Source organism: Macaca nemestrina, chromosome 7 (genome assembly GCF_043159975.1).
Source record: "Macaca nemestrina isolate mMacNem1 chromosome 7, mMacNem.hap1, whole genome shotgun sequence".
Taxonomy (NCBI): Eukaryota; Metazoa; Chordata; class Mammalia; order Primates; family Cercopithecidae; genus Macaca; species Macaca nemestrina.
The window spans coordinates 88265131-88289248 of record NC_092131.1 but is presented as its reverse complement, the minus strand read 5'-3'; the positions used below and the strand labels follow the sequence as shown (position 1 = coordinate 88289248).

At 43.1% G+C, this 24118-nt stretch overlaps 2 protein-coding genes across 6 annotated transcripts in view; one reads left to right on the top strand and one right to left on the bottom strand.

Annotated features, from left to right (window-relative positions):
- The first annotated feature begins 1444 nt into the window (after positions 1–1444).
- Positions 1445–23376, top strand: LOC105499199 (poly(ADP-ribose) polymerase 2). Of its 2 annotated transcripts, XM_011771703.3 has the most exons (16): positions 1446–1570; positions 2838–2993; positions 3300–3370; positions 4697–4747; positions 8797–8893; positions 9317–9392; positions 10532–10634; positions 12047–12209; positions 12773–12911; positions 13703–13766; positions 13846–13980; positions 14258–14385; positions 14542–14641; positions 15001–15099; positions 15343–15467; positions 15585–15781. In XM_011771703.3, exons 1-16 carry the CDS (start codon positions 1525–1527, stop codon positions 15742–15744), a joined length of 1713 nt encoding a protein of 570 aa, XP_011770005.1. In that variant the 5' UTR covers positions 1446–1524; the 3' UTR covers positions 15745–15781. The 2 variants fall into 2 exon arrangements, with proteins under 2 accessions (XP_011770006.1, XP_011770005.1); XM_011771704.3 differs by lacking the exons at positions 15343–15467; positions 15585–15781 and adding an exon at positions 16903–23376 and having other exon boundaries at positions 1445–1570.
- LOC105499198 (telomerase associated protein 1) overlaps positions 22016–24118 on the bottom strand; it is a 60036-nt gene continuing 57933 nt past the window's right edge. For all 4 annotated transcript variants that reach the window (XM_071100531.1, XM_011771700.3, XM_011771701.3 and 1 more), the window contains 4 exons: positions 23270–23375; positions 22950–23164; positions 22396–22500; positions 22016–22154 (listed from right to left, as the gene is read on the bottom strand). In XM_071100531.1, coding sequence (XP_070956632.1) covers positions 22032–22154; positions 22396–22500; positions 22950–23164; positions 23270–23375 — 549 coding nt within the window. In that variant the 3' untranslated portion in view covers positions 22016–22031. The remainder of the gene's footprint in view (positions 22155–22395; positions 22501–22949; positions 23165–23269; positions 23376–24118) is intronic.

The window sequence follows — 24118 nt, the reverse complement described above, 5'->3', positions numbered from 1 at the left end:
TTTCTCTCTCTCTCTCTCTCTTTTTTTTTTTTTCCAGACGGAGTCTCACTCTGTCACCCAGGCTGGAGTTCAGTGGCGCGATCTCGGCTCACTGCAACCTCCGCCTCCCGGGTTCAAGCGACTCTTGTGCCTCAGCCTCCCAAGTAGCTGGGACTACAGGCGCCTGCGACCACGCCTGGTTAATTTTTTACTCTTTTTTTTTTTTTTTTTTTAATAGGGACGAGGTTTCGCTATTTTGCTCAGGTTGGTCTATAACAGGTACTATTCTATCTTAACGATATGTTTCTAAATGATATTGGTGCCAAAATCAGGATTACCCAGTGATTTTGTTAATACATGCTTATTGAATCAGAAGGTCTAGGGTGGGGAATTTGCTTAAGTATGCAGTCCCCATACTTGGTGATTCTCATGCAGCCAAACATTTGGGCGCCCCTCACCCAATCTCACCAAGAACCAGAAGACCAATTAGCATTTTCGTGGGCTTCCTGCCCCATGGTACCCTCTGTTCTCAAAGGGTTTTTGCAGCTTCACGGAACTTTTTCACATTCCACTCGGTTTTTTTTTTTTTTAAGACGAGTCTGTCACCCAGGCTGGAGTGCACTGGCGCGATCTCGGCTCACTGCAAGCTCTCCCGGGTTCACACTATTCTCTGCCTCAGCCTCTACCATTTTTTTTTTAAGACCACTCTGTCACCCAGGCTGGAGAATGGTTCACACCTCATAGAATGGTACTCAGCCTCCCGAGTAGCTGGGACTCCAGGCGCCCACCACCACGCCCGGCTAATTTTTTGTTTTTGTTTTTTTTTCCAGTAGAGACGGGGTTTCACCGCGTTAGCCAGGATGGTCTCGATCTTCTGACCTTGTGATCTGCCCGCCTCGGCCTTCCAAAGTGCTGGGATTACAGGGGTGAGCCACCGCGCCCGGCCTGGTTGTGTTTTTGTTTTTGTTTTCAAAAATGGGCGGGGGAGAGTAGTCTGAATTGGGTTATGAGGTCCCCTCCGGGGTACCTCACCTCAGCCATTGAACTCACTTCGCCGGCCGTGAGTCTGTTCCAAGCTCCGGCAAAGGAGGCATCCGCCGGGCCCCTCCCCGAAGGGCGGGTTCCACGGCATCTCCTGCCCAGTCTGACCTCGCGCGGAGCCCCATTCTCTGGGAACTCACCTCCCCGAAGATCAGGGAGAGCCCTGTTAGGGCCGCCTCTGGCCCTAGTCTCAGACCTTCCCAAGGGACATGGGAGTGGAGTGACAGGACGCACTCAGCTCGTGGCCCCACTGATGAGCTTCCCTCCGCCCTATGGGGAAAGCTGGTCCCAGCCAGAACTTATAAGATTCCCATACTCAAAGACATTTCTCGTTTATGGTGACTTCCCAGAAGACACAGCGACATGCAAATATTGTAGGGCGTCACACCCCTGTCCCTCACAGTCATCTTCCTGCCAGGGCGCACGCGCGCTGGGTGTTCCCGCGTAGTGACACTGGGCCCGCGATTCCTTGGAGCGGGTTGATGACGTCAGCGTTCGAATTCCATGGCGGCGCGGCGACGACGGAGCACCCCCGGAGGCAGAGCGAGAGGTTCGGAGCTCAGTATCGGGGGAGGGAATGCGGAAGCGAGGAGTCAGAAAAGGAACGATGCCACCTACTGTGACCCCCTTCATCTTCCACCTCCCCATAACCTGCACTTGGCTACCAAACCAGTTTGGATGCTAAATTTTGTAAATTTAGGTTTCCAGAGCTTTGGGGATGACGTAATTGTGCATAAGGCCTTGCAGAGCTGTAACAACTAATATGCCAGTACTGTTGTTAATACCTAATGTCATACAATTTACAAAAAGTAATTGTGAGGCACACCATTATTTTATACACAAGAAAGGATAAGCACTGAAAATGGTGAACTATGATTCACTGCTTATGCCATTCATTCTAAGATGGAGCCCAGTTCCAGAGGGTAAAATGCGAGTCTAGACCTATTGAGATACGGTATTATGTGTATAATGTTCTTAAGTGCATAGGTCCACCCTATAAATTAAGTACTAGTGTACTTCTCTAGAAGTACAGTATTGTACAATGTTCTAATATTGGAGCAAGTGAAGTAGGAAGAGATCAAACACTTCTCCAAGTTTCCACAGATAAAAGCAGCAGAGCTAGGCTCTAAATTAGGCACAGACCCTTGAGCAGTTTACTAACCTTTATCCCATACCGCCTCATGTATGAGTTGGGTATTTGGGGGACATTGGGACACAAGTAAACAAAACAGATAAGCAGGCCTCAGTCTATGAGCTTACAAGACTCCTGGGGCTCCCTTTTATTTTGTTTTATTTCATTTGGCTAGAATAGCAATTTAGGAAGAATTACACAGACTGTTACACAAGGGTAGTGTGGTGACAGTTTTTATTGCCTCTTTGTAAACTTAGAAAATTATCTTAAACCGGCGGGGTGCGGTGGCTCAGGCCTGTAATCCCGCACTTTGGGAGGCCGAGGATGGCAGATCACTTGAGGTCACGAGTTTGAGACCAGCCTGGCCAACATAGTGAAACCCTGTCTCTACTAAAAATACAAAAATTAGCCGGGCATGGCGGCGAACGCCTGTAATCCAAACTACTTGGGAGGCTGAGGCATGAGAATCACTTGAACCCAGGAGGCAGAGGTTGCAGTGAGCGGAAATCGTACCACTGCACTCCAGCCTGGGCGACAGAGTGAGACTCCACCTTGGAAAAAAAAAAAAAAAGAAAGAAAAGAGAAAGAATGATCTTAAACCATTTATTTAAAGGATTTTTTACAATCCTTAAAATCTACACGTTTTCAGGTGTACTCATTCTTTGCTCATTTCCAAATTTTGTAGCATTAAATGAAAGCAAAAGAGTTAATAATGGCAACACGGCTCCAGAAGACTCTTCCCCTGCCAAGAAAACTCGCAGATGCCAGAGACAGGGGTCGAAAAAGATGCCTGTGACTGGAGGAAACGCTAATGAGGACAGGACAGAAGACAAGCAAGATGGTACGCCAGGGAGGTCATGGGCCAGCAAGAGGGTTTCTGGTAGGAGTGGATCTGGGGATGATATCTTGTTATTTCAACTCTTATTTCTTCCTTCTTTCAGGATAGAATTAATTTCTCTATCCTTTGGGCATACCACAGCACTAATCTACTGCCTTGAATCTTCATTTTCATGTATTTGAGATGGATTGAGGCCTAAGGAAAGACCAGGATTGGTTGGGAGGACAAAGTTAATTCTCACAAGTTTCTGTTTAACCACAACAGCTGTTTTTGATTCCCATAAAGTAGTACCTATCTGTCTTTCCTCAGAATCTGTGAAGGCCTTGCTGTTAAAGGGCAAAGTTCCTGTGGACCCAGAATGTACAGCCAAGGTGGGGAAGGTAAGACACTCTGGGCCGATCTTTAGTCCGTGGATGTCTCAGAGAGCATCCTTTGTTATAAGGACTCCTGTCTGGGATGCTGTTCGTATCATTTCAGGAATCCTCTCCAAAATATGATGAGTGATTAGTTTTCTCTAATGACAAGAGATAGGAGTGGTAAGGCTTGGGGTTAATAATCAGGGCGTTTTTAAACATGGTGTGTTAGACCATTCTTGCATTGCTATAAAGAAATACCTGAGACTAGGTACTTTATAAGAAAAGAGGTTCCTGGAGGCTGTACAGGAAGCATAGCAGTATCTGCTCCTCAAGAGACCTTAGGAAGCTTTTACTCATGGCAGAAGGTGAAGCAGGAATAGGCACTTCACATGGCAAAAGCAAGGGCGGGAGAGAGAGAGATTGGAGGAGGTGTCACAGAGAGAGAGTGGGGGAGGTGTCACATGCTTTTAAACTACCAAATGTTGTGTGAATTCACCATCAAGAGGACAGCAGCAAGAGAGTGGTGCTAAACCATTCATGATCGAATCACTTCCCACCAGGCCCCACCTCCAGTACTGAGGATTATAATTCAGTGTGAGATTTGGAAGGAGACAAATATACAAAATATATGACATGCGTACCTTCTGTGATTGCCATCAGCTTTCTACACCTCATTCTCTTTATAAACCAGAAAATGGTATCATTGTTAAAGGAAAAGTGTTTTCTTGTTCTAATGAGAAACTGTACCCTGGAATGGTATGAGTTACTGATGAATGGGGAAAAAAGAAGGCTACCTCTGGAGTAAGTTTTCTTTAACTCAGAATCTTTTTTTTTTTTTTTTTTTCTCACTCTGTCACCCAGCCTGGAGTACAGTGGTGTGATCTCAGCTCACTGCAACCTCTTACTTCCTGGGTTCAAGTAATTCTCTTGCCTCAGCCTCCCAAGTAGCTGTGATTACAGGTACCCACCACCACGCCCAGCCTGGGCTAATTTTTATATTTTTAGTTCAGACGGGGCTTGACCGTGTTGGCCAAGCTCGTCTCGAACTCCTGACCTCAAGTGATCTGCCCACCTCAGCCTCCCAAAATGCTGGGATTGCAGGCGTGAACCACCATGCCCAGTCTAACTCAGTTAGAATCTTTTGTATTGTTAAAAAAAGGAAGCATGTTTTCATTTATAGTAAGGTTACACCCAGGTTACTGGTAGAACATAGGTTTGCAATTCTTTGCTGGAAGATGAATGTTGATGTTGCTGTAGAATGACAACTTGAGCCATAAGAAAATTTAGAGCCTCATTTAGGATCTCAGGGCTGAACCTATACTAATGTTGATTTTTTCTCTCTCTTTCTAGGCTCATGTGTATTGTGAAGGAAGTAATGTCTATGATGTCATGCTAAATCAGGTAAGAGGTAGAAGAGGTGCAACCATTATATTTATGAGACTGTCTTCTTGATAATTATTGATGATAGAATCCCAGTGCTCAAATCTTTAAAGTTCTTTTTTTTTTTTAATTTTGTTTTTTCTTTTTGAGATGGAGTCTCACTTCATCTCCCAGGCTGGAGTACAGTGGCACAATCTCGGCTTACTGTAACCTCTGCCTCCCAGGTTCAAGCAGTTCTCCTGCCTCAGGCTCCCGAATAGCTGGGGTTACAGCCATGCACCACCACACCCAGCTAATTTTTTGTATTTTAGTAGAGACAAGTTTTGCCATGTTGACCAGGCTGGTCTCGAACTCGTGACCTCAAGTGCTCTACCCGCCTCAGCCTCCCAAAGTGCTCGGATTACAGGTGTGAACCAGCATGCCTTGCCTAAAGTCCTTTATATACACATATAAATATATAAAAATATATATGTATATATAAATATATAATATATAAATATATACATATATACATATATGTCATATATTTATAAACATCACATATATGATATGAATATATATCATATATATCATGTGATATGTATCATATATATGATATAGGTACATGATATATCATATATGATATGAATATATCATATATACCTATATCATATGTGATATAAATATATATTGTATATCATATATCATATACGTGACATGAATATATGTCTATATCATATATAAATATATATTATATATAATTTGTATATATTATATATTTTTATATATGTAATATATAATATATATTTTACACATATATTTATATATAATATATGTATATTTATATATATATATATTTTTTTCCAGACAGAGTATTGCTCTGTCGCCCAGGCTGGAGTGCAGTGTGGCGCGATCTTGGCTCACTGCAATCTCCGTCTCCTGGGTTTAAGTGATTCTCCTGTCTCAGCCTTCCAAGTAGCTGGGATTACAAGTGCCCACCACCATGCCCAGCTAATTTTTGCATTTTTAATAGAGATGGGGTTTCACCATGTTGGCCAGGCTGGTCTCGAACCCTTGACCTCAGGTGATCCACCTGCCTTGGCCTCCCAATGCTGGGATTACAGGCGTGAGCCACCGTGCCCTGCCTTCTCTAAGAATTTTCTTTTTTTTTTTTTTTTTTGAGACGGAGTCTCGCTCTGTCGCAGGGGCTGGAGTGCAGTGGCGGGATCTCAGCTCACTGCAAGCTCCGCCTCCCGGGTTTACGCCATTCTCCTGCCTCAGCCTCCCAAGTAACTGGGATTACAGGCGCCCGCCACCTCGCCCGGCTAGTTTTTTGTATTTTTTAGTAGAGACGGGGTTTCACCGTGTTAGCCAGGATGGTCTCGATCTCCTGACCTCGTGATCCACCCGTCTCGGCCTCCCAAAGTGCTGGGATTACAGGCTTGAGCCACCGCGTCCGGCCTCTCTAAGAATTTTCTAAGTGTATGGCTTATAAAAAACTTTTATAACTGTTAACTCTCTGTTCGTATCCTTTTGCACTTTTTTTTTTTAAGAGACAGGATCTTGTTCTGTCACCCAGGCTGGAGTGCAGTTGGTGCACTCAAAGCCCACGGCAACCTTGAACTTCTGGGCTCCAGCAATCCTCCCACCTAAGCTTCCTGAGTAGCTAGGACTTCAGGCACATGCCACGAAGCCTGACTAATTTTTAAATTTTTTATGGAGATGAGAATCTCACTATGTTGAATAGGTGATCTTGAATTCTTGGCCTCAAATGATCCTCCTGCCTTGTCCTCATGAGGCACTGGAACTACAGGGATGAGCCATTGGGACAAGCTGTTTTGCACATTTTCTAAAAAGGTGTTGGTCCTTTTCTTACTGGTTTCAAGGAACTTTATATAATATGGAGAATAGCCGTTTGTCTGTAACATAAATCGCTTATATGTTTTCCAGATTTGTCATTTACCTTTTGGTTTTCTTTGTAGTACACTTTTTGCCCATTTTTTCTATAGTTAAATTTATTAATTTTTCATTTAAAAATAATTTTTTTTTTTTTTTAAGAGACAGTGTCTTGCTATGTTACTCAGGCTGGCCTGGCCTTGAACTTGTGGCCTCATGTGATCCTCCAACCTCAGCCTCCCAAGTAGCTGGGACTACATGCATCTGTCCCCAAGCCCAGCTTTCTTTTTAATCAAACTTTTTCTCTTGTTTATCTTTGTGTTTTGAGTAGATAATACATTTGCCTCATTAATATATTTCCTGGATATGACTTCATATTTGAATTTACTGATCCAACATACGTAATTTTAACAACTAACTAGTATTTCTTTGTTACTATTTCTTCTACTTAAAATACCACAGGCAGATAGAAAATACCTTAAGGTTGGCTGGGCACAGTGGCTCACGCCTATAATTCCAATACTTTGGGAGGCTGAGGTGGGCAGATCACCTGATGTCGGGAGTTCGAGACCAGCCTGACCAACATGGAGAAATCCCATCTCTACTAAAAATACAGAATTAGGTGTGGTGGCACATGCCTGTAATCCCAGCTACTTGGGAGCTTGAGGCACGAGAATCGCTTGAACCCGGGAGGCAGAGGTTGCAGTGAGCCAAGATCGCACCATGGCACTCCAGCCTAGGCAACGAGAGCAAAACTCCATCTCAAAAAAGGAAAATACCTTAAGGTGGCCAGGTATGGTGGCTCATGCCTGTCATCATAGCACTTTCGGAGGCCAAGGCTGGAGAATCACTTCAGGTCAGGAGTTCAAGATTAGCCTGGGCAACATGGTGAAATCTTGTCTCTACAAAAAAACACAAAAACACCTGGGCATGGGCCAGCTACTTTGGAGGCTGAGGTGGGAGGATTGCTTGAGCCTGGGAGGTTGATGCTGCAGTGAGCTGTGATTGAGCCATTGCACTTCAGCCTGGGTGACAGAGGGAAACCCTGTCTCAAAAAAACAAAAACAAAAACCATATACATTTTTTAAAGGAAAAGAAAATATCAAGCCAGGCGTGGTGGCTCAGCCTGTAATCCTAGCACTTTGGGAGGCCGAGGCAGGCAGATCACTTGAGTCAGGAGTTCAAGACCAGCCTAGCCAACATGTTGAAACTCCGTCTCTAAAAATACAAAATTAGTCTGGCTCGGTGGTGTGCACCTGTAATCCCAGCTACTAGGAAGACTGAGGCACGAGAAATTGCTTGAACCTGGGACACGGAGGTAGCAGTGAGCGGAGATTGTACCACTGCACTCCAGCCTGGGCGACAGAGCAGGACTCCGTCTCCAAAAAAAAAAAAAAAAATTATCTTAGGCTCCTTTTTGTTCTAACATCTAATGACCTTTTTTTTTCACCAGTGGGCTAAGGTCATACAGTGGCTTTAGAATGTGAGCAAGCAGGAGACAGAAGTAGGAAGAGGCAGCATGCTTAACAAAGAAGAATGCCTCCATATCCAGCGCTTAGCCATACACCACCAGCTGCTGTGCCTTATCATGGACTTCTCTCTCTCTTCACTCTGAGTGATTTACTTACAGATAACTCTTTTTAAATACTGGCCATATTCTCTCTCAGTATCTCCAAGTCAGGTCAGGTTAGGTATGGGACAGATGAGGCAGTGGTTTTGCATATCCCTTGTCCCCTCCCAGTATTGCACTGCTCTCAGCTCATTGTCAAATTTCTGCAACTGACAAACAAAAGTTGTGATTAGGACTGTCAAGGAGCAAGTCATTTAACAGTTGAGCGTAACAGTTTTAGACCTTTGGAGCATCAAAATTGTTTTCATTTGGGAAATAATTATTGGGAGTGGATTGGGAGCTGGAAAACACAGATAGCTTAGAAAATATCTAAATAGGGAGCTGAGGCAGGAAAAAACAGGAGGAGCCATTCAATGTAGGATATTTGAGGTTGGATAGAGGGTTTAGGAAGCTTCTAGGCTCCCATTTTAATTCCTAAGAATCCAAAGTTTAATGTATAAGCCCTATTTCTTCTTTATATCTTTAATCAACTGGCACCTGTGATGAGGGATGAGTTATTGGTTTATGTGCTTTCCATTTGCAAAACTCTGCTTTTTGTTTTTGTTTTTGTGTTCACTCAACATAGACCAATCTCCAGTTCAACAACAACAAGTACTATCTGATTCAGCTATTAGAAGATGATGCCCAGAGGAACTTCAGTGTTTGGATGAGATGGGGCCGAGGTAATGATTTTTATTGAGATTTTATGAGTTGGCATTCAGAAAGTCAGAAGTAGCTTAGTGGGTGGCCAAAGGATTCTCTGGGTTTAAATTGGGTCAGTAGAGGCTCTGAAGTCTAGGAGAGGCTTAGGAACAAGTTGAGCATCTTGAAATTGGGGAATGGCAGGCATCCTCCTTCGAGTTCCCACTGGAAAAACTAAGAGCAGCCCATTGAGGCTGAAAACTCTTCTATAGTTGAACTGCTAGTAGTGCTCATAGACTATCGCTGTTAGCAGGTAACTTGCATCAACATGATTAGTTCCCTAAATCCTTTCACTTTTCCCTTCTCCCTTTCCTGCCTGTTTGTCAGATGTTAAACAGAGAGACCTTGGAGAGCTGGCCTGTTACTATTAGGAAATTATCTTACGTGTGGCATTTACTTTGCAGTTGGGAAAATGGGACAGCACAGCCTGGTGGCTTGTTCAGGCAATCTCAACAAGGCCAAGGAAATCTTTGAGAAGAAGTGAGTGCTAAAAAGTGACTACAAGAAAATATACCCTCTTTTTAGATGTATCTACTCTAAGAATTTTGATTTAGACAGAGTTTCGCTCTTGTTGGCCCAGGCTGGAGTGCAATGGCACAACTTCAGCTCACTGCAACCTCCACCTCCTGGGTTTAAGCAATTCTCCTGCCTCGGCATCCCGTGTAGCTGGGATTACAGGTGCCCACCACCACACCCGGCTAATTTTTGTATTTTTTAATAGAGATGGGGTTTCGCAATGTAGGCCAGGCTGGTCTCAAACCCCTGACCTCAGGTGATCCACCTGCCTTGGCCTCCCAAAGTGCTGGGAATATAGGCATGAGCCACTGTGCCCTGCCTTCTCTAAGAATTTTATAAGTGTGTGGCTTATAAAAAGCTTTTCCTTTTATAGGTGTGATTTGGCCTAAATGTTAATGTCTTTTCACCCTGACATTCTGTGGTGGAAACACCAAACTGCATCCTTAGTGATTAAATCAAACTAGAACTTTGAAAGTCACTAAAAACAGAATAATATATTTAACACATGGCTGACAAATTTAGGAAATTTGGGATAAGTGGAGACTATCATAGGGTAGAGAATATTCAGCTAGGGGCTGAGCACGGTGGCTCATGCCTTAAATCCCAGCACTTTGGGAGGCTGAGGCAGGAGCATTGCTTAAAGCTAGGAGTTTGAGACCAGCCTGGGCAACAAAGCGAGACCCCTGACTCTCCCAAAAAAAAAGAAAGAAAGAAAGAAAAAAGAATATTCAGTTAGTTTTTAAAACTTTAACTCTGATATAGATGAAGAACTTTCTGGAGAATTTAGGAACATGTTTCTTTCAGGGAAAGGGATTAGATGGATATCTTTTGTTTAAAATCTCAGTGGCTTTTGTGGTGTTTGGGAAGGACAAGCATTGTTTTTCCCCATTTTTTAAATTCCATTTGTCTCCAGAGCTTTTTTATCCATTTAGTGTCTTCACTTAGAATTAGACTAATTTTGATTTATGGAAAGGTGACGTGTAAAGGAGCTCAGTGGTGGAAAATAAATTATTTGGAGATTTTCTGTCTAAGGAAACAGTTGTAAGTCCTTCTTCATAGTAGACCTTTATTTGTAAGGTTTTCTTACACTTTGGACTCTACAGATTCCTTGACAAAACAAAAAACAATTGGGAAGATCGAGAAAAGTTTGAGAAGGTGCCTGGAAAATATGATATGCTACAGATGGACTATGCCACCAATACTCAGGTAACTCTCACTATACTTTTCGGAGGAAACCCATCTTCTTTTTTTATTTTATTTTATTTTTTAGAGGCAAAATTGTGTTCTGTTGCCCAGGCTGGAGTGCAGTGGCACAATCATGGCTTACTGCAGCCTCAAGATCCCTAGGTTCAAGTGATCCTCCTACCTCAGCCTCCTCAGTATCAGGGACTACAGGCACGTGCCACTCTGCCCAGCTGATTTTTTTTTTTTTTGTAAAGATGAGGTTTCACTATGTTGCCTAGGCTGGTCTCAAATTCCTGTGCTCAAGCAGTCCTCCTGTCTTGGCCTCCCAAAGTCCTGAGATTACAGGCATGAGGCACCACACCTACTCCTGTTTCTTCTTACTCAGGATAAAGCAGAATAGCTTAGATCATTCCTAGACTGGGACAGGCCAGGATATCTTGAATCCTTTCTACTTCTCACCTCAGGGGTGTTCTCACTGATCTTTGTAATCCCGAAGGGACAGTAAGAATGAGGATAGAATGTGCCTTTCTACTCTCGGCTGTTATTTACTAAGGTTCTTTTTTTTTTTTGAGATGGAGTTTCATTCTTGTTGCCCAGGTTGGAGTGTAATGGCTCAGTCTTGGCTCACTGCAACCTCCAGCTCCTGGGTTCAAGCGATTCTTCTGCCTCTGCCTCTCAAGTAGCTGGGATTACAGGTGCCTGCCACCATGCCCGGCTAATGTGTTTTGTATTTTTAGTAGAGACGGGGTTTCACCATGTTGGCCAGTCTGGTCTTGAACTCGTGACCTTGGGTGATCCACCTGCCTCAGCTTCCCAAAGTGCTGGGATTACAGACGTGAGCTACCATGCCGGGCCTACTAAGGTTCTTATAAAATCTTAGGCCCTATTTCCAGAAGTTTATTGTTAGAACCAAGAGAGGAGTAATAAAAAATCAAACTGATTAAACAATTACATTTAAATTTCTCTTCATTTCTGGATATATACCACCATAAAAAAATTAATTTAGATAAACTGAGGTATACCAGGATTCTGAAAGTGTCCTGAAACAGTCACATATCCAAAAAAATGGAGAAGTTTTAGTCTTTTTTAAGATGGGAAGATCTGAGCCATAATAGCTATCTTTATACACTGACATAATGAGGAAAGCCTTTTTTTCCTAGACTTATTCTGAGTTGTAAAATGTGGGAGGCAGAACTAGTATGGTTAACCCTCTGTATCTATGGATTCAATGAACTGAGGATCAAAAATATTTGAAAAAAGAAATTGCTTCTGTACCGAACCTGTACAGCCTTTTTTTCCTTGCTTGTCATTATTTCCTAGACAATGCAATATAAAAACTTCACAAAGCATTTACATTGTATAATATTGAGTGTTATAAGGAATCTAGAGATGATTTCTTAGATTTTCTTTTGTTTGTTTGTTTTTTGCTATAGGATGAAGAGGAAACAAAGAAAGAGGAATCTCTTAAATCTCCCTCGAAGCCAGAGTCACAGCTGGATCTTCGGGTACAGGAGTTAATAAAGTTAATCTGTAATGTTCAGGCCATGGAAGAAATGATGATGGAAATGAAGTATAATACCAAGAAAGCCCCACTTGGTAGGACTTCACATTTTCTTCTGCATTCTCTCCTCATAATTCCTAGTTCCTTTAATGGATATTTTATTATCATTATGATTTAAAGCTTGCTGATAGTACTGAATGAAGAAAATGGGGTTTGGGGTGACAGGTTGTGTGGAGGGAGGAGGAACTATTTTGAAAGTTGAGGCTGGGTGTGGTGGGTCATGCCTATAATCCCAACACTTATAGGGAGGCCAAGGCAGGTGAATTGCTTGAGCCCAGGAGTTTGAAACCAGCCTGGGCAACATGGCGAGACCCCATCTCTACTAAAAATAGAAAAATTAGCCAGGCATGGTGGTGTGTGCCTGTGATCCAGCTACTTGGGAAGCTGAGGTGGGAGGATCACCCGAGCCCGGGAAGTTGAGCTGCATTAAGCTGCGTTCATGTCACGGCACTCAGCCTGGGCAACAGGAGTGAGACCCCATCCCAAAAAAAGAAAAAAAAAAAAGTTGAAAGGTGAAAGTCTTTTTTAGGCAAGGACGTAAGTACAGTTCACTAGCTGGGATCCTCATTTGGAGTCTGATCTCTGACTGGGCCTGCAGGGAAGCTGACAGTGGCACAAATCAAGGCAGGTTACCAGTCTCTTAAGAAGATTGAGGATTGTATTCGGGCTGGCCAGCATGGACGACCTCTCATGGAAGCATGCAATGAATTCTACACCAGGATTCCGCATGACTTTGGGTAAGGCCTGTGCTGTTACTTCACTTTGTTCTTCTACCTATACATATCCCCTGTATCTATCAGCAGCAGCTATAATCTTCTGAATCTTTTATTCCTAAGAAAATGATCATCTTGAATACATACAGAAACAAAATGATACATAGGTAGCCTATTTAATCAGCTTACAAATAGGGGATGCAATCTCCTGGCTTGACCACAGCCATATTCTCTGACAAAGTGGAAGTTACCAACCCAAGAGAGAATGGGTCTAGCTATCCAACCACCAAGTAAAACACCTTCAGGCACATCACCCCCTTTTCCTATTTGAGGTGACTAAAACCACACAAACACCATTTCTGTGAACTCAAGTGATACTAGATAGACAAAATAACATTTTACATTTGTTGATTCTGTTTTCTGGTTTTCATCCTATTTCTATTTCTTTTATTGCTTTATAGAGCCCTGTGACCTAGAAATAACCCTGACTGGTCAACAGGTCTACTGAGATAGAACTATATCCAAACTGTTCCTTGTTGATATTGATATAATTTTAAAATGATTTGATAAAAAAAGAATTCTAACTCTAGTCTCAAAAGTCAAAATCCACGTAGTTCATCTTATACTGAGTATATATTTAATATTTTATATATTTGGAAGTTAAGATCTCTTTACAGATCTCTTTCTCTCTCAAATGGAAAACCTGTTTCTCATACCTGTTTTCTAAAGGACCCATCTGTCATTTTCTATTTTTAGTCATGTGCCTTTTAGCCACATGTCAGAAAGCTCATTATGGGTTATATCTCTGTTCTTAGACTCCGTACTCCTCCACTAATCCGGACACAGAAGGAACTGTCAGAAAAAATACAATTACTAGAGGTGAGATAATGTATGAATTGAGAAGTATTATATCCCTTATACCAGTTTCCTCCCACATTAATTCTATATCTCATCTCAGGCTTTGGGAGACATTGAAATTGCTATTAAGCTGGTGAAAACAGAGCTACAAAGCCCAGAACACCCATTGGACCAACACTATAGAAACCTACATTGTGCCTTGCGCCCTCTTGACCATGAAAGTTATGAGTTCAAAGTAAGAAAAATGATCATTTATTTTCATACTCTTGCACCCTTAAGACCACCTCCCCCATCCCACTGATCTCTAACTACTTCTGGTCAAGAGCAAATTGTCAATTAGGGCAGACTTTTTATGTACTAGGGATTTGGGAAGGCCAAGCTTTTCCTAGCTGCCTTGTAAGACTGTTTGGGAGCAGAAAGGTGTGCCAAGTTATATCAGAATCCCCAAATTCTTCAGTTCAGCTCAGTCTCTTGTAGAGTCCACATTGACCTTTTTGTCTTATTTTTCACAGGTTATTTCCCAGTACCTACAATCTACCCATGCTCCCACACACAGCGACTATACCATGACCTTGCTGGATTTGTTTGAAGTAGAGAAGGAGGGTGAGAAAGAAGCCTTCAGAGAGGACCTTCATAACAGGTCTGAGTCTAACTTTGGGTTTGGAAAGACACTCCTTGCCCAAAAGTGCAGCTATAGAACTTTATAAGAGGGAGTCGGAGGAAGGTGTCAGCTTTTTTATGCTTATGACCTATCTGTGCAGAACAACAGAGTACAATAATACTGGCTTTTCCTTAGGATGCTTCTATGGCATGGTTCCAGGCTGAGTAACTGGGTGGGAATCTTGAGCCATGGGCTTCGAATTGCCCCACCTGAAGCTCCCATCACAGGTTACATGGTGAGTGAAATTGAACTGTTAGGTGCACAGGGGAAAAGGATACAGTAATGTTCCCAGTGCTTTTTTTCCTAGATTAGGATTAGGTGGTTCGCCTCCCCAGGAGTTAAGCCAGCTCACTGATAACCTTGTCATCTCTTACTGTGTCCCTCTTTCTTTAAATTCCTGAAGATACCTCACCTTTCCCTCAGAAGGCAGAAATTCACAGGTGCTTCTACCCTCTCTAGAACAGAATTGTGAGGGGAAATGGAGAAGGGTCTATATTGTGTTTAAGGGAATGGAAAAACAGGGTCAGTGGTATGCACTTTCTCTCTAACACATTGGGTTAGAAGCTGACCTTGGTATTCATTTATATATTTCAGTTTGGGAAAGGAATCTACTTTGCTGACATGTCTTCCAAGAGTGCCAATTACTGCTTTGCCTCTCACCTAAAGAATATAGGACTGCTGCTCTTATCAGAGGTGAGGCAGGAGTATGTCTGTGATCTCTAGTTTATTCCAGTTTTTTTCCAATGAGAAAAGTTTGACCCCAGAACCAAGAAGTTTACCTGGGATAACTTGAGAGAGGACCAAGTACAATTTCTAGTACATTGGATTCCTCTGCTGGAGTAGGGGAAAAAAAGTACTGATGGGATTTTCTGTTTGGCTTTGGAGCCATCTAATTCTTAGTAGGATATGGGAATTCAAAGGGTTTTTGCTTTGCAGGTAGCTCTAGGTCAGTGTAATGAACTACTAGAGGCCAATCCTAAGGCCGAAGGATTGCTTCAAGGTAAACACAGCACCAAGGGGCTGGGCAAGATGGCTCCCAGTTCTGCCCACTTCGTCACCCTGTAAGTACTCAGAACCAGGAGGGCTAGAAGACTCCTTTTGGCTGGATAAGACTATGTTCTCTATTCCAGCTTCTGAACCAGAGACTGATGTTGACATACTTTTATTCCATTTGGCAGGAATGGGAGTACAGTGCCATTAGGACCAGCAAGTGACACAGAAATTCTGAATCCAGATGGTTATACCCTCAACTACAATGAATATATTGTCTATAACCCCAACCAGGTCCGTATGCGGTACCTGTTAAAGGTTCAGTTTAATTTCCTGCAGCTGTGGTGAATGTTGATATTAAATAAACCAGAGATCTGATCTTCAAGCTAGAAAATAAGCAGTGGTATACTTGTGAATTTTGAGATATTTTATGTAAATAAAAACTGTACAAGTCTACCACTGGCTTCTTCGGGCTTTATTTCTCCAAGAACATATTTCTTCTGACGTTAGTAGATCTCCATTTTCAGGACAGAAAGTACTCATTGTTCTGAGGGTTATTCAGTATCCTATTCTTAATGGCATCTGTGCATCAAGGGACACTAATGGGGGCACAAATGCTTTTACCTGTTTAATTCAATTTTTCTGCGAACTGTAATTTGGTGAGTGTTATCACAGGAAGGGTAGAGGCAACAAAGGCTAAGCTGTTTTTTTCTTTCCCATCCATATGTATTCACTTGCCTTTTTCCAATTTATCCACTGCAGCCCAGTCTCCCACTACTCAACACTAGGACTCATCACATGTCCAAAAATTTGGGAAGCCCTTGGAGGACTGTCACTAAGTCTGAATACATCTTGAGGAGAAAAGGAAAAAAGTAGAATGAGTTTTTACATACCCTGCCCCATCTAAGAAGTACTAAAGTCCAGATCAGATCCTGATATGGTTAGGCTTTGTGTCCCCACCCAAATCTCATCTTGAATTGTAATCCCCAGAATCCCCACATTTCAAGGGAGAGACCAGGTGGAGGTAACTGAATCATGGGGGCGGTTTCCCCCATGCTATTCTTGTGATAGTTCTCACAAGATCTGATGGTTTTATAAGGGGCTCTTCCTGCTTCGCTCGGCACTTCTTCCTGCCACCCTGTGAAGAAGGGCTTCCCCTTCACCTTCCTCTATAACTGTTAAGTTTCCTGAGGCCTCCTCAGCCATGGTGAACTGTGAGTCAAACCTCTTTCCTTTATAAATTACCCAGTCTCGGGCAGTTCCTTATAGCAGTGTGAAAACAGACTAAAACCAAATTGAAGAACATTCTACAACATTCTTCATCACTCTTGTTACCCAGGCTGGAGTGCAGTGGTGTGATACTCGGGAGACTGGGGCAGGAGGATCACTGAGCCCTAGAGGCCTAGGTTGCGGTGAGCTGTGATTGCACCACCACACTCCAGCTTGGGCAACAGACTGAGACCCTGTCTCAAGAATAAATAAATAAATTTATTTATTTTTTAAAAGTGTCAAGATTTTGAAGACTGAAAAGCTGTCACAGTTGGAGGAGACTAAGAAAACGCGATGACTAAATGCAATGTGGGATCCTGGACTGGCCTCTGGAACAAAACAAAGTCATTAGTGGAAAAAATGGGCAAATCCAAATCCTGACTGTAATTTAATTAACATTTGTTAATTAACTTCGTTGTAATTTAATTAATGTTAATTTCCTAGTTTTGATAAACGTAGCATGGTTATGTAAGATGTTAACATTAGAAGAAGCTGGGTGAAGGGTATCGAGGAACACTTGGTACTATCTTTGCGACTCTTCTGTAAATCTTACATTTCTTTTAATTTTTTTGAGACAGAATTTTGCTCTTGTTGCTGAGGCTGCAGTGCAATGGTGCGATCTCGGCTCACTGCAATCTCCGCCTCCAGAGTTCAAGCGATTCTCCTGCCTCAGCCTCCAGGGTAGCTGGGATTACAGGTGCATGCCACCATGCCCAGCTAATTTTTGTATTTTTAATAGAGACAGGGTTTCACCACGCTGGCCAGGCTGGTCTTGAATTCCTGATCTCAGGTGGTCTGCCCACCTCGGCCTCCCAAAGTGCTGGGATTACAGGCATGAGCCACTGTGCCCGGCCTAAATCTTACATTATTAAAAAAGAAGGATTAAGAGCCATTCTAGTGGGAAAGCACCAACACAGATATGTTCTTTGGGGATGCCATCTGTGTATCGGTTCCTGGTTCTTCAGACACATCGTAGGATACTTCCTCCCTATCCCTTGACATTAGGTATGGCCATGTGACTTGCTTTGCTTGTATTTATGAAATATGAGTGGAAGTGATGTGTTTTATTTCCATGTAGAAGATTTAAGAGTTACTTGCCACGTGAAGCACAGATCTCAAAGTATGAGCAAAGTAGAGCAGGGCTTCTCGCTGACCCTTAATGGGCCACGTGGCATGATTTAGAAATAAATCTTTGCTGTTTTAAGTTGTTGAAATTTTGGGGTTGCTATGATAGCATAACTTTGATATTTTAACTGACAAAGAAACATACCCATCGTTCTGGATGAGAAGATTAGGTATTTGGAGGGTGAGAGGAGGGAGAAGATCAAGAAAAACAACCAATGGGTACTAGGCTTAATACCTGGGTGATGAAATAAACCATATAACAAACCTCCATGACACAAGTTTACCTATATAACAAACCTGCACTTGTACCCCTGAACTTAGAAAGAATACTAGTTTCACATTTTTTTGAAAACTGAAAAATTCAGTCCAGATTTTCTGATTGATTAAATATATACTAACAAATAAGACATTTATGAGAAAGAATAATGAGGTGATACTTGTACTGCTAGATAACAAAAAGAACAGTCAAGTTAGCACTTACTGAACACTTACCACGTAAGTGTCACTGTTCCATGTTTTACATCTTAACTCATTTAGTCCTTAAAACACTCCCATGAAGTAAGTTCCATTATTATGGCTGTTGTACAAATGGGGAAAAGGAGGCATGGAGATTTGAACTCAGTCTTATTCCAAGTCCATGCTTTTTGCTGCTGTTACCCAGTCTCTCTAGAGTAGTGCTTCTCAAACCTGAGAGGAAGGACTAATTGTTCCTTTGTCTTTTTTCTTCCTTCCTTCCTTCCTCCCTCTCTCCCTCTCTCTTTTTTTTTTTTTTTTTGACCGAGTTTCACTCTTATTGCCCAGCCTGGAGTGCAATGGTGCGATCTCAGCTCACTGCAACCTCCACCGCCCCGAGTTCAAGCAATTCTCCTGCCTCATCCTCCCAAGTAGCTGGGATTATAGGCGCCCGCCACCACACCCAGCTAATTTTTTGTATTTTTAGTAGAGACGGGGTTTCACCATATTGGCCAGGCTTGTCTGGAACTCCAGACCTCAGGTGATCCACCCGCCTCAGCCTCCCAAAGTGCTGGGATTACAGGCGTGAGCCACCATGCCTGGCCTGTTTTAATTTCTTACCTGTCATGGAACAATATTTCATAAAATATAATCAAAATGGATTATTAAGAAAATGAAATTAAAAAGCACACAAAACACAAGCCTCCATTTTTATTATTAAATTTGTCAGATATTACTTTTAAAATTCCTATACAGTTTCTAAATGGTTACTCTCAACTTCTATACTTACCTCATTATGAAACATTAACAATTTGTGAACTGGCACTAGTCCATGAACCAAACTTCGAGTACTTCTGCTCTAGATTTCAAAATCAGATGTGGATATATGTGTAAAAATTTGGTATATGAAAAAGATGCTTTTCTAGATGGGTAGAATAAAAGATTGTTCAAATGTCTTATGGTCTCACAATCCAGTGGTCATAACTGCAAAACTCATCCAGCTTTGGGAGACGCTGAAACTCCATTTAATGATAAGAACTTGAAGGATGTTAAATGTAAACCTAAATTGATTTTCACTTCAACTCCTTTTGGGTACACAATTACTTTTACCTAGAATCTGTTCTTGACTTTACTCATAACAATTGTACCATGACCTCACTGTCTGTCTCCAAGATGAGACAGAAAAAAACCCTTCAAGTGGACCTGGCCAACAAGACTGAATCTATTGAGCCTATTGGGCAAGTTAGCCTTTGCTTAACTTTCCCCATCCCCTTCACTCCAGCCTTAGCTGGGATGCTTTTATATAATTTTCAGAGCATGGAAGACAGACAAATAGAGCTTCCTCCTGCCATTGGCCCATGCTTTTAGGGGAGCAAAAGGCAAAAGATTGAAATCAATGACCAGGATGATGCCATGCCATGGTACTCTGCAGGATTTCTGGCAAGGATTATGGATCGTAAATTTCAAAATACCATAACTAGGACTTCTAGTCACAAGGTAGATGTGGAAATGATGGTCCAGAGGTATATTTCGAGGCTTGGCATGAAGCACATGAGAGAAGACAGAAGCATGGCCTATCAGCTGATGTCATCATCCTCTAGTCAGGATGGAAACCAGGGCATTGGATAGAAATAAAGTAAAGTCCCTCAGGTGATTTCTCCATGTAAAACCTGGAATCAGGGTTCAGTGAGAGCAAAACTCAGTGCCCTTTAACTCCCCAAGTCTTCAAAACTCATTTCTAGACCAGAGTGTAGTGGTATTTCTCCGAGATAAACCCACCAAACCAGGACAAAATCCCTGTAATAGCCTTCACTTGTCTTCTACAAGTCCTTGAATTCTTGGCTACAGAAGACATTTCCTTCTTCTTTAACCCTTAGAAAGAAAGGGCCTGAGGAAACTAAAGTCACTGGTTTCAATCTTTTGCCTTTTGCTCTCCTAAAAGCATGGGCCAAGGGCAGGAGGAAGCTCCAGTTGTCTGTCTTCCACGCTCTGAAAATTCTATAAAACACCCCAGCCAAGGCTGGAGTGACAGGGAGGAGGAAAGTTAAGCAAAGGCTAACCTGCTCAACAGACTCTTTCATATGACTGAATTTTAGGAATATAATAAAGTTCTTTTATGGGCCAGGCATAATGGCTCATGCCTGTAATCCCAGAACTTTGGGAGGCTGAGGTGTGCAGATCACCTGAGGTCAGGAGTTTGAGACCCACCTGGCCAACATGGTGAAACTTCGTCTCTACTAAAATACAAAAATTAGCTGGGCGTGATGGTGGGCACCTGTAATCCCAGCTACTTGGGCGGCTGAGGCAGGAGAATCGCTTGGACCCAGGAGACAGAGGTTGCACTGAGCCGAGATCGTGCCGCTGCACTCCAGCCTGGGTGACAGAGCCAGACTGTCTCAAAAAAAAAAAAAAAAAAGTTTTTTACTTAAGAAAATCAGAGTTCATGGCTATGACTGTGCCATCTCTCAATTCGTTTTAATCTTTGTGAATTTCAATTTGAGAGTAAGACACTTTTGTGTGATCTCTTCTGAGAATGTCAATTACCATATTGACTAAAGTTTGAAAGTCGTGTCAGAAGTTGGGAAAACCAGAAGGTTTGTTCCGCTTTCAATGGCTTGGCTCCTCACCTCTCATCTGGGTAGTTTCTTTTTCTTTTTTTTTTTCTTTTTTCCAGATGGAATCTTGCTCTGTCGCCCAGGCTGGAGTGCAGTGGCATGATATTGGCTCACTGTAAGCTCCGCCTCTTGGGTTCACGCCATTCTCCCGCCTCAGCCTTCCAAGTAGCTGGGACTACAGGCGCCCGCCACCACGCCTGGCTAATTTTTTGTATTTTTTAGTAGAGTTGGGGTTTCACCGTGTTAGCCAGCATGGTCTTGACCTCCTGACCTCATGATCCGCCCACCTTGGCTTCCCAAAGTGCTAGGATTACAAGCGTGAGCCACCACGCCCGGCCTTGTCTGGGTAGTTCTGAGAAAAGGGTTGTCTCTGTGACAGAAACATAGCTCTTTCTTTTTTTTTTTTTTTTTTTTTTTGAGACGGAGTCTCGCTGTGTCACCCAGGCTGGAGTGCAGTGGCGCGATCTCGGCTCACTGCAAGCTCCGCCTCCCGGGTTTACGCCATTCTCCTGCCTCAGCCTCCGAGTAGCTGGGACTACAGGCGCCCGCCACCACGCCCGGCTAGTTTTTTGTATTTTTAGTAGAGACGGGGTTTCACCATGTTAGCCAGGATGGTCTCGATCTGCTGACTTCGTGATCCACCCGCCTCGGCCTCCCAAAGTACTGGGATTACAGGCTTGAGCCACCGCGCCCGGCCTAGAAACATAGCTCTTTCTAAATGCCTTGATGCGTGACTGACTTATTCTCCCTCCCTCATTCTTTCTCGATGAACTGAAAGGTCCTCCATGCTCTGTTCAAATTGAATGTTGGCCAACATCACTCTCATTCCTCCTCCTGGCAAGAATGGCCTCCTAAGGTCCTAGGGTCCGCAAGTGATGCAAGAATTCTAAAACCTAGCTTCAAAGTACCTACTAAAGATTTCATTCACTTTCTTGTGGTTCTAGTAAGGATTAATGTTAAATTAGAAGAGACACACATTAGAATGTACATATACATATACATAGAATATCCTCCTGTCTAAATCCACATGAGAACACAGGCCCACACTTGAGATTTTTTGACACTTCATTTTTATAATTGTTAAGAAATTATTAATTTTATAATTATTAAAAGCTACCAGTGTCTTCAGGCTTTGCATCTCTAGCACAAGGGGTATCATTTTTCCCCACATCTTCATTCCCAGTTCAGAAAGTACACATTGCCCTGCACATCTCCCACGGCAAGCTGCAGGGTGGAGTTAGCGCCCAGCCAAGGTTCCAGGCAGCTCACTGACCCTTCGCATCGGAACAGGCCCAGCTACAATGGGAACAAAAATGGGGGAGATCAGGGCTACAAGCCTAGGGCCTCCTTACTAACTTATTTTTTCTCACATTAATGCCTTTTATTTAGAAACAGGTTAGTCATACATTGCAAGTGATTGAAGAAAACAGAATTTTGATCTTTTGCCCTTTCTTACTCTAAGTTTGCTGTCTTGTGACATCCCTTTGGGATAGGTGTGTGCACACACCCTCTCACACACACACACACACACACTTACCAGCTGCATACTGGGTCTCTCCCATAGCTTAACATCTCTGTCCTTTGAAGCTGTCACCAGCAACTCAGGTAGCACATGGAGGGCTGTGACAGAGCCCGAGTGAATCTCAAAGAGGAAAGGGGAGAGCAGGATGGTGAGTTCTCAGGGGCTCCTCCTCAGAGAAGCATCACAGTGAGCTGTGTCAGAACTAGAGCCCTCCTCCCCTAGTATTTCTTTTTTCTTTTTTTCTTTTTTTTCAGATGGAGTCTCGCTCTGTCGCCCAGGCTGGAGTGCTGTGGCGCGATCTCAGCTCACTGCAAGTTCCGCCTCCCAGGTTCACACCATTCTCCTGCCTCAGCCTCCCAAGTAACTGGGACTGCAAGTGCCCACCACCACGCCCAGCTAATTTTTTGTATTTTTTAGTAGAGATGTGGTTTCACTGTGTTAGCCAGGATGCTCTTGATCTCCTGACCTCGTGATCCTCCCACCTCGGCCTCCCATAGTGCTGGGATTATAGGCGTGAGCCACCGCGCCCAACCCTCCCCTAGTATTTCTGACCCTTCCTTCAAACTCACCTTTCTACGCTGCCGTGTCTTTAGCTGTGATGTTGGCTCACTATCCATGCTGGCGTCAGATTCCCTGCAGGTAGATGGGTCTGCCCCTGGAGTTTGGGTTTCAGGAATGTTTGCTTTTTTCTGCCAGATGTTACCTGTGGTCCATTCTCCTTCTGGGCTGCATTTGGCCAGGTTCCATAGCATCCCATCAGAGCTGGCACACAAAAATGAGGACTCTGCCATTTTAAGGACAGAATTAGAGCCAAGTCTCGGGCCTTGAAGGATCTGCCATCCACCCTGGGCCATCTCCTGGCTCCTCAGGTCCTCCTGTTACCACTCACCAGATTCAGGTTTGGCTTGAGTTATCGATATTAGGGTCCTACTAGGATTCTCTAAGTTTATATCGAAGTTCAGCCTCTCTTCAAACTCTCCTGATTCCTTTTGCCTCTGTGAAAGGATAGGTAATTTTGTTTAGCCTACCCACACGAGTCAACTTGTACCAGACAAAGCAACAGTTTTCTGCTCTGGGCTGGTCAGGATTTTTTTTTTTTTTTAACTATAACTTAGATACAATCAAGTGCACAAATCTTTTTTTTTTTTTTTTTTTTTTTGAGATGGAGTGTTGCTCTGTTGCCCAGGCTGGAGTGCAGTGGCACAATCTTGGTTCACTGCAATCTCCGCCTCCCGGGTTCAAGCCATTCTTCTGCCTCAGTGTCCCAAGTAGCTGGGATTATAGGCTCGTGCCACCACATCCAGCTGATTTTTGTATTTTTAGTAGAGACGGGGTTTCACCATGTGGGCCAGGCTGGTCTCGAACTCCTGGCCTCAGGTTATCCACCAGCCTTGGCCTCCCAAAGTGCTGGGATTATAGTTGTGAGTCACTGCACCTGGCTAAGTGCACAAATCTTAAATGTACATCACGATGTATTTTTACACGTGCATCCATCCATGCAGTTACCCCATAGATCAAGATGTAGAGCATTTCCATCACCCCAGAAAATTGCCCTTATGTCCCTTCCCCATCAATACCAGACCATCACCACAAAAGCTAACAATATTCTAATGTCTGTCAACTGAAATTAGTCTTGCTTGTTCTTGAACTTCATTTAGGTGACATCATATAGCATGTACTCCTTTGTAACTGGTTTCCTTTGCCCAGAATAATGTCTATGAGATATGTCTGTATTATT